A 17,195-nucleotide genomic window follows, 5' to 3' on the forward strand; every position below is an offset into this window, starting at 1 on the left:
CCTGGGGTCGGGGAGTCCAGAACTAGAGGTCATAGGTTTAGGGTGAGAGGGGAAAGATATAAAAGAGAACTACGGGGCAACGTTTTCACACAGAGGATGGTACGTGTATGGAATGAGCTGCCAGAGGAAGTGGTGGACGCTGGTACAATTGCAACAGTTAAGAGGCATTAGGAAGGGTTTGGAGAGATATGGGCCGGTTGCTGGCAAGTGGGACTAGATTGGGTTGGGATATCTGGTCGGCATGGACGGGTTGGACCGAAGGGTCTGTTTCCGTGCTGTACATCTCTATGACTCTGTAACAATTAGGGAGACAAAGGGATAGATGATGGTATGCCAGGGAGAAAGAAAACTGATAATGAGAATCATTAAATAGGTGAAAATATGTTGGTTGTGCTGAAAGCAGCCCCTCTTATGACAGGGCATGGGCGTGGGAAAAGTAAAAGACATGGAAGAAGACATTCAAGTTCTCAAATGATTGAAATTGATATTGAATCCTGAGGGAAGGAGGGTTCCCAAATGGAAATGAGACGCTGATGCCCTGTCATGATGTGGGCTGCTTTCATATCTACTGAGTTTCACTAGCAATTTCTATTTTTGTTTTATGCTCTCAATCTACAAGGCACTGATGAGACCACATCTGTAGTAGTGTGTACAATATTGGTTGCCTTATTTAGTAAGATGTAAATATTTTGGAAATAGTACAGAGTTGGCTTATCAGATGACTATCTGGAATGGGCAAGTTGCCTTATTAGGAAAAGTTGGACAGGCTAGGTTTGATTCTGCTGGAGTTTAAAACAGTAACAGGGAATTTGAAACATGGAAGATCCTAAAGTGTGTTGACAGGGTAGATGTTGAGAAATGTTTCCTCTCATAGGGCCACTGTTTAATAATAAGGGGTCATTGATTCAAAGCATATGAGATGATTTTGTTCCTCACAAAGATTAGATTAGATTAGATTAGATTTTTTTTTAGATTAGATTACAGTGTGGAAACAGGCCCTTCGGCCCAACAAGTCCACACCGACCCGCCGAAGCGAAACCCACCCATACCCCTACATTTACCCCTTACCTAACACTACGGGCAATTTAGTATGGCCAATTCTCCTGACCCTGCACATCTTTGGACTGTGGGAGGAAACCGGAGCACCCGGAGGAAACCCACGCAGACACGGGGAGAACGTGCAAACTCCACACAGTCAGTCGCCTGAGGCGGGAATTGAACCCGGGTCTCTGGCGCTGTGAGGCAGCAGTGCTAACCACTGTGCCACCGTGCCGCCCACTTGCCACTGTGCCGCCCACAAGGGTTGTAAGAAATTTGAACTCTTGCTTAAGAGAAGCAGAGTATTTGAATATTTTTAAATCTGAATTGGATTGATTCTTGGTATGGGGGTTGATGTATTATCAGGGGTAGGCGGGAATGTGGATTTGAGGTTACAATCAGAGCAGCCATGAATTATTAAATCGCAGAACTGGCTCAAGGGGTTGAATGGTTCCTTGTTCGTCTGTTGTACTTGCCCATCACTTACTGCACCATTAAACAGCTTGCACGTCTAGCAACCTTGCAAGCAAATATTTTGAGCTTAAGAGTAAAGGGCCAATAAATTAATAGCTGATGCTGTTAGATGCCCTGTTGCACTGAATTCTGTGATTTTTGGGTTCCAATTTAAGGCAGTTTCTGGGTTACAGGAGTTTTGGGGCAAAATACTAGTTTTAGTATTGGGAAGAAATGGTAATTAGTCATTGGGAGAACATTTTGCATAAAATAAATACTTGCCCCAATGATGGTGCTAGCTTGCGTCTGATTTGAAGTAGCTCTAATTACACTTGGCAGCATCTGTGGAAAGACAAAAAGAGAGAAAATGTTTTCAGTCCTACATGACTCTCTGGTACAGACGATGCTGCCAGACCCGATTTTCTTCAGGTTTTTCTGTTTCTATTTGAGATCTCCAGCATCCACAATATTTTGCTTTGCTTGAAGAAATAAAACCTACCACACTCGAGGACTGGGTTCAGTCCTGAAATGTTAACTTTTCTGTTCTCCACAGATGTTGATTGGCAACTGTGTTTCTTTTCTGTCTTATTAATACTAGTCATTGTGATGACCGCATTGAAATGAATTGTGAAACTGTTACATTCAAGGCCTAAGTGATGTTTTCAAGTAACGAAGAGGGCTACTTTTCAGTCTGGAGGCCTGTCACCACTGATGTACAACAGGGATCAATGCTAGGTCCACTTTTGTTTGTCATGTATATTCTCATCTGAATCACTTATAGAAACAGCATGGTTAGGAAGTTTGCAGATGACACCAATATTGGTGGTACAGTGGACAGTGAAGGTGGTAATCTAAGATTAAAAAGAAAGTTTGATCCATTGAGGCAATGGTCTAAAGAGTGGCAGATGAAATTTAATTTGGATCAATGCCAGTTATTGCATTTTGGTAAATTAAACAAGGGCAGGACTTATACAGTGAAAAGTAGGGCCTTGGGTGATGTTGTCAAACAGAGAGACCTGGGGATTCAGATAATTCTTTGAAGTTTTCATCACATACAGGGTGGTTGAGAAGATGTTTAGCAGGTTTGCCTTCATTGATCAGAGCACTGAGTTGGAGTGTTATATTAAGGTTATACATGACAGAGATCAGGCCTTTTCTGGGGTACTGTGTCCAGCTCTGGTTGCCCTGTTATAAGAAGGATATTATTAAGGTGAAGAGGGTTCAGAAGAGATTTCCCAGGATGTTACCAGGAGTGAAGGGTTTGAGTCACTGGGACTTCTTTTACTGGAGCATAGGAGGTTGAGGGGGTGACTTTACAGAGGTTTATACAGTCATGAGGAGCATCGACAATGTGAGTGGCAGTTGTCTTTTCGCTCAGGTGGGGGATCTCAAGACTTGGAGCCATACTTTTCAGGTGAGAGGAAAAAAGATTTTTTTTAAAAATTGAGGAATTATTTTATACAGACAGTGGTTTGTATGTGTAATAAACTTCCAGAGGAATGGTGGGTGCGGGTACAGTTATAACGTTTAAGACATTTTGATAAGTTCATGAATGAGAAAAAAATATAGTAGGGCATGGGACAAGCGAAGGAAGACGGGGCTACTTTAGTTTGGGATTATGGTCGGCATGGACTATTTGGACCGAAGGGTGTGTTTCCGTGCTGTATGACTCTAGAAGAGCGATCCTGCAGGATGTGATTGAGCAGTACAGCTGAGACGTGGCTCTTGGGTTCACATTCTTTGATTCTACTTGCAGCACTAAGCAGCGGGAAATGGCTGCAGCCGAGTTGCGCAAAGAAGTAGAAGATTATTTGAAAGGGCTGAACATCGAGACTGTGTGTGAGGAACATCCCGAGGTAAGTGTTCAATTGGATGAGTTTCTTTTCATATACTTCCCTAAATGCCTGCAGCCAAAGCATGCATAAGGGCAAACGATGTTTCATGAAAGGCAGATATAATCGATCAGTAAAGTAAAATTTCCAAATAGGTCATGGTTATATCTTGCACGGGCTGAGCCACCGTCTGGGCGCTGGTGGTGCAGGCTGAGCCCTTCTTCCGGGTCAGCAGCCCAGGGGACTGCTGAACCGAAACCGAAATTAAAAGGGAAACAGAGTGCACGTTCGGATATATTTTAATGTTTCTCCGCGAATAAATGCCATGACATTTACAAATATGATGCTGGTAACAGAGTGAGTTATTTAATTCAAGTGGAATCTTTTTTGCGTAGAGAACGTGGAGCTTGCTGAGGAGTAGTTAAGCTGAATAGCATAGATAACGTTTAAGGAGAAACTGGGGAAAAGAACGTCCTGTTGATGGGGTAAGGTGAAGGAGAATAGCAAGTTTCTGGTGAGCATAAACATGGATGCGGACATGTTGAGCGACATGGCCTTTTTCAGTGCTGTTCACGTACTTCAGTGGATTACAAAATGTTATGTTATCCATGGAAGTAAGTTTGTTTGGGCTTAACAGGTTGTGATTGTACTGTACTCATTAACTTGTTAAATGGTCAATTAGGTGAGTTTCCTTTAATACACTTCCCTGAATGCCTGCAGACCAAGAATGCATAAGGGTAAGCGATGTTCCCTGAAAAGCATATATAGTCAATCAGCAAAGTAAAATTTCCAAATAGGTCATGGTTGTATCTTACAGGTGAATGATATTACGATCTCTTGTTGCTTTTTAAGATATGAAAATATGATGTAAAACCACACACAAGACACTTCTTATTAAGAGGCTTTTCCAATGGCTGATGCACAATATAACCGTAGCTAAGGAAGTCTCCCTTATCCCCCACCTGTTGTATCTGGGATCCATTGATCAAGTTGGAGTTATTCACTGTGAGCAAAAATAAATCTGAACAAAAAATATTTGCTTCAGAAAGTTAGATGATATCCTGACTGTCTTCAGGTAATATTTTGGATCCAGTGCCCCTTCCTCAGAACAGATCCTGCTATGCTCCTTGATCAATGTCTGTTTTGATTCTGAATTAAAGCATTCGCTGTTCTTTCAGATTTTATTTAATATATGTAATAATGGGCTTGATGTGTTTTTGCCCTAATTGGGAAAAGTGAATGCTGTTCTGATTAATTTCTTCCCAAGTCAGTTGTCACATCTTTCCTTAAGGATTCATGTGAGGAGTAAGTTTGGTTGATAGGAAGCAAAGATTGGAGCAGTATAGTTGTTGATAAAAGTGATTAAATGAAACTGGTTCACCTCCTGTGCTATTTCACAATTAATCTCCTTACTGTTTCTGTTGCCTTTGTGTTAGTTCTCCATGTCTCCTTTTTCTATTTCTGTTTTTCTTTTTCAATTTCTCCTTTCTTAAACTCTTATTGCCCTCTTCACCATGTCTCTTGTCTTTATCTTTCTGTTTGGGTACTTAGTGTGACAGGAGAACTTACCACTGAGGCTGTATTGCAGGCTGTATTAACCTTTCAAAATCCTGAGGGAAACATGGCTTGCATCCCCAAATAATTCTTCTCTCCCCATCACTCATACTACTATTTACATGCAGTCTACCCCTTTGCCTTCACATAGTTTTAAGTGCCATTTCCACTGCTGCCTCTACCACTTCAACTCATATCTTGAATATTCCTTTCCCACTTGCTCTCCAGTCACTTACCTAGACTTCTATCACTCACTCTGCCTGTTGGTCAGTGGCAAAAAAAGGTGACCTCTTAACTTCATTGCCATATCTGCTTTTCCGCCCTTAAAATTTCCCTGAAAATAATCTTTGAATTCTTTGAAATTCAAAGATATTGAGTGGAAAAGACAAGTCTGAAGCGTGTCTATTGAAATCTCATGGAAAAGCAGGACCACCTTTGAATCTCATTGAGTCATAGAATTGTACAATACGGAAATAGACCCTTTGGTCCAACTTGTCCATGCCGACCAGATATCCTAAATTAATCTAGTCCCATTTAAGAACATTTGGCCCATATCCCTCTAACACTTCATATTCATGTACCCATCCAGATGCCTTTTAAATGTTGTAATTATACCTGCCACCACCACTTTCTTTGGCAGCTTACTCCAAATGCACATCGACCTCTGCATTAGAAGTTTGTCCCTTAGGACCTTATATCATTTCCCCTCTCACCTTAAACATACGCCCTCTAGTTTTGGACTCTCCTACCTCGGCTATTCACCTTATCCATGCCCCTCATAAATTTATAAACCCTCAGCCTCTGACGGCCCAGGGACAGTACCCCAGCCTATTCAGCCTCTTCCTATTGCTCAAACCCTCCGACCCTGGCAACATCTTTATATCTCTTTTGAACCCTTTTAAGTTTAACAATATCTTTCCTATAGCAGGGAGACTAGAATTGAACACAATATTCCGAAAGTGGCCTAACCAATGTCCTATACAGCCGCAACATGACATTCTAACTCCAGTACTCTATGCACTGACCAATAAAGGCAAGCATACCAAATGCCGCCTTCACTACTCTTTCTCTGTCTGTGATTCCACCATCAAGGAACTATGAATTTGCACCCCAAGGTCTCTGATTTGCCTTTTCAAAATGCAGAATCTCACATTTTCTAAATGAAACTCCATCTGCCACTCCTCGGCCTATTGGCCCATCTCATCAAGGTTCTGTGTACTCTGAGATAACCTCCTTTACTGTCAACTGCACCACTAACTTTGGTGTCATCTGCAAACTTAGTAACCATTCCTCCTATATTCACATCCAAATCATTTGTATAAATGACAAAAACTAATTAGGATGACTTGTTGCTGTTTCATTGAACTATGTAATCAATAACCTGCTGTGTAATCTTCCTGCAGTGGTCACAGACCAGTTGCACATTGAGTGAAAACCTGTCCAATTAGGACACTTGACTGGACTGATGGCACCTTTCCTTTGCTAATGTGTGCAACTTATGACCCCTGGACCTGCAAGGAAATCCTGTGAAGGAAACAAAGTCAACACCCTCCAGATTTAACTGGCCCTATCTGTATCAAAGTGAATAAAGATGGAAGTCTTAGCAAACAAGGTTTTGTGGAACTGGCTGTTGTAGTATGTTAGATCTTAAAGATGTCACAAGACCTGAACCTGAAATTGGGTGTGATAGTTACCATACAACCACAGATGTAGATGAATGCATTCAAAGAGATTGCAGAAGTATCAGCAACCACATGCATGAGCCTTGAAGGTATTGCTTTCAGTAATACTGTGGAAGATGACCCTTAGCCAACAGAACATGCACTGAGGATATTGCCTTCTCTAACATACAACCTTGTGTCCAATCTGTTGCATGTGATTGTCACAATTTCTACACTGCTGAAAGTGCTTTGTTGAAGCATGGTGTACCTCCTCTGAGCTCCAAATAATGTGTAATATGCGGCTCCTATGTTACAGGAAAGCCTTTTGGCACTTGAATGAAATTATTCTCCTTAGAACCCTAGACACATTAGAACTTACACAAAGTTGCTGCTCTCAGGGAGAAACAACTACTTATCTGTGGATGAGTGCCATACCTCTAGAATTCTATCAACAAACACATCGACCTTGACCCAATATACCAGCCACTGCAGCGGACAGCTGGAACTGACAACCGGAAGCGGCAAAGACAAACCACTATAAATACCGGAGGAAACATCGCAGAAGCGCTTCACAGGAGGCTCCCAAGCACTGAGGATGTCACCTAGACAGGGGATGAAACGTCTGCAACACAAATTACCAGCTAGGCGAACAGAACCACAACAACGAGCACCTGAGCTACAAATCTTCTCACAAAGATAGAACTCCCCGGTCCTCACCTTCCACCCAATTAATCTCTGGATACAGCGCATTATCCTCTGCCATATCTGCCATCCACAATCAGACCACATCACCAAAGATATATTTCCCTCCCCACCCCTTATCTGCTTTCTACAGAGACCGTTCTGTGACGCCCTTGTTAGGTCCACAACCCACCCTCCATACCCAGCACCTTCACACCTTGCTGCAGAAGGTATAAAACCCATACTCGCACCTCCACCCTCCCCTCCATCCAATGCCCCGAAGGATCTTTTCACATCATGCAGAGATTTTCCTGCACATCCACCCACCTCATCTGCTGTGTCCGTTGCTCTCGATGTGATGACCTCTACATTGGGGAGACAGGATGCCAACTCATGGAATGTTTCAGAGAACATCTCTGGGACACATACACCAAACAATCCCATCACCCTGTGGCTGACCATTCAACTCTCCCTCCCACACCCCCAAGGACATGCAAGTCCTGGGCCGCCTCCACCACCGAAACAAAGTCACCAGACAACTGGAGGAAGAAAACCTCACCTTCCACCTTAGGACCCTTCAACCACACAGCATCAACATCAACTTCACTGGTTTCCAAATCTGTTCCCCCTCCCAACTCATGCCAGATTCAGCCCTCTAACCTGGCACCGCCCTGTTCCTCTTTCCTACCTGTCCATGTTCCGTGGTCTTTCTCTTAGGCATCTGTTGATGAATTTGCGCGGGTATCCGTTTTTGGCGAATACCTTGTATAGGTGTTCCTATACCTTGTATAGGTGACCAGCTATCCTTAGTAGCCACACACGCAGACAACAAGCAACATGAATTCAACTGGGACAACGAACAGAACCACAGCAACGAGCACCCGAGCTACAAATCTTCGCACAAACTTTGATTCACTTCCCTGCTCGTCGGATGCTGCCTGATGTGCTGTGCTTTTCCAGTGCCACACTACTATTTTGCTGCCAAAGTGGTAAGCCAAGCGGGGACTGGATGATGTCAGAATCTCTATTTGATGTCAGTGTCCAAGGGTTTAATTTCCTGCATGCACTGTAACCTGCCTACACTTGGCTTTTAAAAACATTTCTCCTGTATGAATCCTCTATCTAGAAATGTTTGTTTGTGTCTTTCAAACACGTCATTCAATGGAAAGTTGACATTTTATTTCAGTATCACAGGGATTCGGGACTTTCTGCCTCTTCAAAGTTCAGCCCTTTTTGAAAATGTATGGAACATTTTTGTAAATTTAATGTTTTCTGAAGCATAAAGTCATCATTGCCCCTAGAGACAATAGGGCTGCTCTCTCAGAGACATCTGGTTTAACTATACCTCAGCTGAATGATAGGTCAAGAAGGCAGGAGCTTCACGGTGACCTCAGCCAGTGTTGGAATTGAAACCTCACTGTTGGTGTCGCTCTGCATTGTAAACCAGTCAACCAGCCAATTGAGCTGACCAACCCCCATTTTGTTAAGCATTGAAAATGCAGAAAAACTAGCATGGGTGTGCAATCAGCCTGCCATTTTTCTCTCATAGCTTCTTTGTATTTAAAAAAGCAAGACTAACTATAAATTTCATCTAAGGTTTTTGAAATTTGGCACTGGAATTTCTTTAATTTTAAGAAACATTGGACGAGAAAGTGCTAAATTCTAACGAAATTATTGCTCATTTAACTTGTTATTTTGCACTGAAGCATCTTTGCAAATTGGTTAAATACTATATGCTCAGATTGCATTTAGGGTTGCCAACAGATTAAATGTATTCCTCGAGGTTCCATCATATGCTCTGCCCCACATTCCAGCCATTAGTTGTTAAAAACATTAATCCTTACATCATGCTGCTTTCTTCCATCAATTCAAAAGCAAAAGACTCACTACTGACTGTTAGCCAAGCTGAATTTTATTCCTTTTTCAATATTTTTATATCTGGTAAAGAAAAAATATGGATAGAACATGATGAATTGTAGGAAACATCAATAACAAAATAATTAATGCCCATGTGACTTTTATGCCTATGATTGCAAACAGCTATGTCCTGGAGATTGACCTTCAATTTATGGCCAAAACTGGAGGTTTGGCAATCCTATCTGCACTATCAGCATTCAAATCTAGGTTGAGGCTCTCAGAAGGTTGAAACCTTCTGTAAAATAATGAATGATGGCAATAAAATGAAGAAAATAATGGCATTAAAAAATGCATTCTCAGGATGTGGATGTGAGTGGCATTTATTGCCCTGCCCTAGCTGTCCTGAGACGGGGATAGTAGACCATTTTGAACCACAGACACACAGAATATATATCACCTAAAAACACAAAAACAGACTCTTGAGTGTCTAACTGAATCATGATAAGTGATAATGTATATCTTTGTCATGATTTGATACAACTACTTGTCTTTCCAGGCTACTTCAGAAGGCTGTTAACAATCAACCATGTTGATATGTGTGATAGGAGTCGGTCATTCAGAGTATGGACAGATTAACTGAACCAGTGGGTTTCTACATAAATTTGAGAGTATTGTAGTCGTTTAATTGATAGTAACTTCTTGTTTATGGTTGGTTTCAAACTGAATTCAAATTCTTAAACTGTCATGGTGGGACTTGATTTCACATTTCTACAGTTATTAGTCCAGCAACATAATTACTACATTCTAATATCCCTAAAAAGCATTCAAAGTTTCAATCACTGAAAACAAATAGTCATAATTTTCTTTCAGAATTTCTGATTTATGGTTAAAAGATGTTGTAACGCCACATTGTGGTGGTACAGAGAATCATGACAGGCAAGAGATGAGATAAATGTTAGGGAATGAATACGTAGACTTTTTTTGCAGTGGAATTTTCCACAGGAAATTATTACACATCATTTTTCAGGGACTGCACGCATGTCCTGATATATTAATGGTTGTGTTTCCTGTCATTTCACATGGTGATTTAAGAACAAATGCAACCTTCAGGTGAAATAGTTTTGGGACAGGTAATAATTGTATCAGAATTCATAGACCCAATTTTAACAGATCCATTTCTGGTCTTATTGGAATATTTACTTGATAAATGTTTATGTCCATGTGTACTCCCTTGATCTCTCATGCACTGGAATAACATTAGTACAGGTTTATCTAGATTATTTCCCATTATAAGTATGAATTTAAAATACACCAGAAATTAGATGACAGGAAGTAAATGCAGACAAAAGATTCATATGCAATATATAAGCAGATTTGACTATTATATCCTACAAAGACAAAATGTATGATGAAATTTTAGAAAATTTGTTTTTTCTGTAGGTGTTCACCGTTGAAGCCATGATGCCTTATGTACAACACCTTAAAGGGGCCCACAGTAAGAATCTGTTTCTGAAAGACAAGAAGAAAAAAAGCTTATGGTTAGTGACAGTCTTACACAACAGACAAATCAACTTGAATGACCTAGCAAAGAAGCTGGGCTGTGGAAGTGGAAATCTGCGCTTTGCAGATGAAGGAACAATGCTGGAAAAATTAAAAGTTGGTCAAGGTTGCGCAACACCTCTTGCTTTGTTTTATGATAAACAAGGTGATGTAAAATTTGTGCTAGATTCAAACTTCGTGGATGGAGGACATGAAAAAATCTATTTTCATCCAATGATTAATTCAGCCACTATGGGTATTAAGCCTATAGACTTCTTGCATTTTGTGAAGGAAACAGGACATGAACCTACAATTGTAAAGTTTGATTAAAATAGAAACAAACACTTAAATGAAATGACTTGCAACTGGCTGGATGTAATCAATTTCAACAGTAACTATTTTTGAAATTGAGATTACTTACATTGCAGTAAATACTCCCTCTACATGGTTTTAAATTTTTAGCAGGGGTTCATCCATTGTATTAATAAAGTATGCTACTGTCTCAAATGTTATTGATTACCTGCTGTATTCTGTCTTTTGCCATCAATTATATAAAAGGAGAGAATCACTCAGTGTATGTGAGAGTTTATTTGCTTTTTATTAAAATGTTCATAGTGCAATGTTTTGTCATTTATTTCCTTGGAGATGGAGGTGAAATTAGTGCTGGAGGCATACATAAATTTCCATTTGAATATGTGTCATCTTTTATCAAGCAATCTGAAATCAGATTAAACATAATTTGATGCAGAATAAATCTTTACTCCTTCCTAAAAGTATGCTCCTGCTCCAAAATCGGACAAGTCATTCCTTATATCTCACTGTGACAGTTTCCCATTTTCCACACTATCCAACTTGGGGGATTTCTGATTTGAAAGAATGCTGTTAAACTCTGGCCAGGTCCATGAAAATTAGCAAGTCGTTGGGTATTACAATAGCTGCAGGCTTTGGAAGCAAGAAGAGTTTATAAGGTAAGTGAAATGGTTTTGCCCCCTTTACAGACCATTATTGAATGCTGTAATGTTAGGTGTACCAATGCTGAATAAGCTGAATTGTAACAGTGCTGTAATTGGACAATGCAAGTAAACTTTAAGCAACACGCTTGCTAGTTTGTTACTTCTGTCAGATGCCAAGCAATCAAGTAAGAGGTCAACATTGTATAATTGAGGAAGTTTTTAAATGAATTATAAAAATGTGCATTTAATGGATATAACAGTAGAGTGGATTTTAAGAATACAAGTGTAACCTATTATGATAACCAAGTGGAAATGTTTCATCTTTTACTATTTGCTTTTATGTATTCAGTCCAGATATTTGCAGTTCTGAAGTCTTTTTGTTTACTCGGAGTATAATGGACTCTCAGTTGCAATTCAACTACCTTGTCTGTCTATTCAGTTATGCATGAAATTTTATGGGCTATTCAATAACTTTCAACTGTTATAATAGAATTCATGAGCTCTGTTCATAAAGTTGGCAATTGGTAGGGGGCTTAAAGTGGTCAAGGTTCAGCTGTAGATGGCTGAAATTGACTGAGAAATACTGGGCTTGTTTTATTTTGGGAATGAAGGCAGGCCTTTTAACCTTGTTGTTTTGGATTTTGACCTCGCTTCCATTTCATTAGACAGTGTCAAGAAAAAGAAAACTTAAAACTCTCATCCAATTAATTACTTGAGGCATAACTTCAACTCTATGCTAATATCCTGCTTTTTCCCATAACTTTGCGCATTGTTTCTATTTAAATAATCATCCAGTGCCCTCGTGAATGCTTGGCTTGAACTTGGCTGAGCATTCTACATCCCGACCACTTGCTGTGTGAAAAAGTTTATTTCTGAACTCATAGTTTTTCTCTATCTGACAAGACCTTTCATGATTTTGATAACTTTTATCAAATCTCCTCTCGGCCTTCCATTCTCTAAGGATAACAATCCCAACTTTTCCAATCTTTCCATATGACTGGTGCCTCATCCCTAGAAGCATTGTCGTAGATCTCTTCTGCACTCCCACAGTCCTCCTGTCCTCTTCATAGTTTACAATTCTTACAAGATTTATGTTGGCTGCAAACTTTGACCGTTGCATGGCAAGATTTAGATAATTTATCATTTTATATATATAAAATGAAATATATGTGTCCCAATACTGAACCCTGGGGAACTCCACTACAAACCACCTTTTAGCCTGAAAATACCCATTAACTGTTAATGTTTTCTATCCCACATCCAGTTTAGTACCAATGTTGCTATTGGCCCTTTTTCAGAAACATTTGTTATGACAGTTGTGGCGATTATAAATGCTTCACTGGATTTCTTCAGGTGATAATGGTTTCAGTTCTGCAGGTAAAAACTTCTATGAACTATAATAACAGAATATGTCTTTGATAAAATTTCTTGTTTATTTGCAAACATAATAGGCACATAAAGGATTAAACTTTTATTTTTGCACTAGGATAGTTTTTTTGTTTCAGTACCTTTATTTGAATTCAGGGTTTTATTGGATTTTCAGAGGTTTAAATTTTCCGATACATTTTATCAGAATTTCAAAATCATAATTTTGGATGCGGCGTCGGAGACCAAGGTCGAGACCTTGGCGGGGCAGATCCAAGCCTTTGAGAAACACGTTTGGGCCCTGACTGAGCACATTGATGACCTGGAAAATAGGGGTAGAAGGAAAAATATCCAGATTGTTGGCCTGCTGGAGGGAGTAGAAGGTGGGCAGTCAGCAAGTTTTTTTTTTGAAGACTTGTGCCACAATGTCTTGGCTGGGATACCGGGGTGGCCCAGGTGAAGGTTGACAGACCTCAGTGGGTTGCAGTGCGCAGATCCGGTCAGGGTCAGTGCCGCAGCCCGGTTCTGATACGATTTTGATGCTACAGGGACAAGCAGAAAGTCATGGAAACTTCTAGAAGGTTGGGGAGAGATCCACAGGCCCTGACATATCAGGGAACTAAGGTAATGTTTTTCCAGGACTTTTTTGTGACAGTGATCCATAAAAGGAAATCGTTTGATGAGGTTAAGAGAAAGTTAAAGGACCTCCTTATACAACATTCGATGAGATACCCAGCGATGTTTCGTATTACTTATGAGGAGACTGTGCAGTCGTTTCATTCCTTGGAGCAAGCCAAAAACAACTTGGATACTTTCAAATAATGTAGATGCATTTATGGACATGGACAATAGTGTCTGGCTTTTTTTTTGTCTTGCTCTTATTTCTTGTACTTGCAATCTTTTCCCAAAGAAGCTGTTGTTGGTGGGGTTTTTTTTCTGTCCAAGCTGGAGTGGTTTTGATATATTGTGTGTGTGAGGGGGAGAGTGCTCACTGGTTTTTATATCTTTGTATTTTATAATGTCCTTTGTTTGGTTTCTTCCATTGGTTGGGTTTGGCGTGCGGCTCGAGCAGGAAGGGGGAATGTAGGTGTGTGTGGGAAATGTAAGCGCCCTCTGTGGGCAGGGGGTAGAGTCCCCCATTAAGTGCCTTTTTTGTTTTGTAGTTTTTTTTGTTTTTTTTTGTAAACTGAATCTATGGGTCTCTTTTTGAGTATGCTTGGCGTGTTGTAAGATGAATTCTTCCTTTCGGGAGGTCAATGGTGATTGTAAAAGATCATGGTTAGCAGCATTCTTAAATGGTGCACCTGGAATAACAGAGGGATTCATTCACCAGTTAAAAGGAAAAAGGTGTTGTCTTAGCCTTAGAAAGGAGAGGGTGAATGTGATCCAGGAGTTTCATCTTAATGACAGGGAACACCTTGAAGTTTCAGTAGGGTGGGTTTTATGGGGTGGTTTTTCTCATCCTTTCATACTGAGAGCAGAGGAGTGGCGATATTCATCTGGAAGGATCTCCCATTTAATTTAATAGATTGCGTTAAAGATGAGTATGGTCGGTTTGTTATTTTTAAGGCCCCTATATGTGGTGAGGAATATGGTATTTTGAATGTCTATTGTCCTCTGGCCCACCCTCTTAAATTTCTGACTGATGCACTATCTAAGCTGATGGCCTAGGCCTTGCGACATATTATTATTGTGGGGGGGGGTAACCTTAATTGCCTTATGGATCCTGTGCTGGATAGAATGCCCAAATGCCCCCCCACCCAAAGCTTTCTTCACAATCTAAGCAGCTAGGTGATCTATGTGTGGAACTGGGGTTGCTGGACATTTGGAGATGTTTACACCCAATGGGCAGAGATTTTACATTCTTTTCAATCCTCATAAATGCCACACAAGGATTGATTATTTCCTAACTCCTGCAGCTTTTTTAGATTGGTGGTATCCTGTTCGATTAGGATCATCTCTGATCATGCAGCAGTGTATTTAATGGGTTAGATTAAGGGTGATGCAATGGGCTCACAGTACTGGTGAATGGATTCCTTCATCCTCAAGAACAGCAAGTTTGTAGAATACTTTAGGGAATTTGAAGCCTTTTTTTTGGCCACCAACTCAGGTACAGCTAATAAACCGTCCATTCTTTGGGAGACTGCTAAGGCATTTGGTAGAGGGATAATTATCTCATACTCTGCCAGCCAGAAACGACAGAAGGGAGAGCAGCGTCTGCTTAAGGCACGACTGAAGGCAGCTGAGATGGCATATTACAGTGGACTGTCAGTGACTAAGCTGCAGCGAATCATAGCTCTGTGATCCGCCTTAAACTCCGTGCTAATGCATACAGCAAGGGAGGAACTTTCCTTTGCGAAGCAGAGACTTTTTGAGCATGGTGATAGGCCTTGTAAATACTTGGCATATTTGGTCAGGAAGAACAATAACTCCCATCTATTGCTTCTATTAGGGAAGGGAATGGGACTCTTACTCATGCTGCTAAAAAGATCAATGAGGCGCTTCGGAGGCTTTACTCTGAACTTCATCAATCTGAATGCTGTGAGGACAGATGGGATAAGATGGAGTCTTTTTTTTTAGGAATTTGGATCTTCCTGGTGGGTCTGCTGAACAAGCGTGTCTCCTTAGTGCTTCGTTAACAGCCCAAGAGATATAGGGGGTGGTGAGGCAACTTCAAATTGAGAAGGTGCCTGGTCCTAATGGCTTGCCCAGTGAGTTTTATAAAGAATTTGTAAATATACTGTCAGGACTGATGTTAGACACGTATAACAGTTCATATAGTCGGGATTGCCTCCCACCATCCTTGAGAGAGGCTAAAGAAAGGGAAGACCCCAGAAGACTGTGCTTCTTACAGACCCATCTCACTTTTAAACTCTGACTTTAAAATTTTAATCAAAGACTCTGGCATTGAGGTTGGAAAGGGTGTTGCCCTCTATTGTTAAGGAGGATCAGACGGGCTTTATAAAGGGTCAGGGATCTTCTAATAATGTTAGGAGATTACTTAACATGTTTCAAGTGTGCCAGCAACGATCAGTTCTACGGTTGGTGGTTGCCTTGGACGCGGAGAAGGCATTTGACCGGGTGGAATGGCCATATTGTTTGTATACCCTGGAGCGGTTTGGCCTGGGTGAAGTGTTTCCTAGACAGGTAAAGGTCTTTTACACTTATCCTCTGGCGGCAGTTCTCACTAACAGTATAAAGTCTGATAATTTTAACATTAGTAAGGGTAGTTGGCCAGGCTGTCCCCACTCATCTTTGCTTCTCACTTTGGTGATTGAGCTGCTGGCAGAGGCCATTCATGGGAACCCTAATATAGCTGCCCCAAAGGTAGGATCGAAGGTGGATAGGATCACATTATATGCAGATGATGCTGTCATTTTCCTTTGGAATCTGGCAGTTTTGGTGCCCTATTTGACACAACGTATTAATTCATTTGGCTTTTTCTCAGGGTACAAGATCAATTTTTCAAAATTGGAGGCTATGTCTTTGGGGGGTCTTGGGGAATACTGGACATTTGAAGATGTGTTCCGCTTTAAGTCAGTACAGGGAGGCTTTCTTTATTTGGGCATCTCTGTTACCCCTAGTTTTGATCGGTTATTCAAGGCTAATCTTGTACATTTTGTTTGACAAGATTAAACAAGATCTTCTAAGATGGGGGGGGGGCCCTTCCAATATCATGACTAGGTCAAGTTGCTCTTGTTAAAATGAATGTTCTTTCTCGCTTATTATACTCTCTGCGGATGCTTCCCTTGCATTTTCCTTGACAAACAATTCAGAAATTAAATGGTTGATTTAGTTCTTTTATTTGGCGCCATAAGTGGCCCCTTATCAGGCTTATGAAATTGCAAATGCCCCAGGGGTTGGGAGGAGTGGATCAGTTCAGCTCCCTTTTATCTTTTGGGAGTGATTGGGCCTGTGAGGACTCGGCGTCGATATGGTTGGACATTGAGGCCTCCCAGGCAAAGTGTCCTCTTATTAACCTGTTGTTTCTGGACAAAATGAGGATAGTTGCAGAACATTGCCACAATCCAATAGTTATTAACACTGTGAAAGCATGTAGGGCAATGTGACAGATGGAGGGTAATATGTCTAAAACATCTCTCTGTACTCCCATATTTGGTATGCCAGGTCTCCGGCCAGGGACAGTGGATTCCAGGTTTAAGTCCTGGGCGGATAGAGAAGTCTCTTGTTTGGATGACCTTTTTGAAGATGAAACGTTAATGTCATTTGATCAAATAACTCAAAAGTATGGATTATCAAGC

General features: G+C 40.8%; 1 protein-coding gene across 6 annotated transcripts in view; it reads left to right on the plus strand.

Moving 5' to 3' along the window:
- prorsd1 (prolyl-tRNA synthetase domain containing 1) overlaps positions 1-11,187 on the plus strand; it is a 27,059-nt gene extending 15,872 nt beyond the window's left edge. For 3 of the 6 annotated variants that reach the window (XM_043695989.1, XM_043695991.1, XM_043695988.1), the window contains exons 2-3: positions 3,248-3,347; positions 10,517-11,187. In XM_043695989.1, the coding sequence (XP_043551924.1) occupies positions 3,264-3,347; positions 10,517-10,945 (513 nt within the window). In that variant the 5' untranslated portion in view covers positions 3,248-3,263 and the 3' untranslated portion in view covers positions 10,946-11,187. Of the gene's footprint in view, positions 1-2,503; positions 2,906-3,132; positions 3,140-3,247; positions 3,348-8,118; positions 8,209-10,516 lie in introns of those variants that run through there. The other 3 variants (XM_043695990.1, XM_043695992.1, XM_043695993.1) reach the window with 3 other exon arrangements.
- The last annotated feature ends 6,008 nt before the right edge of the window (positions 11,188-17,195 follow it).

Source organism: Chiloscyllium plagiosum, chromosome 9 (assembly GCF_004010195.1).
Source record: "Chiloscyllium plagiosum isolate BGI_BamShark_2017 chromosome 9, ASM401019v2, whole genome shotgun sequence".
Classification (NCBI taxonomy): Eukaryota; Metazoa; Chordata; class Chondrichthyes; order Orectolobiformes; family Hemiscylliidae; genus Chiloscyllium; species Chiloscyllium plagiosum.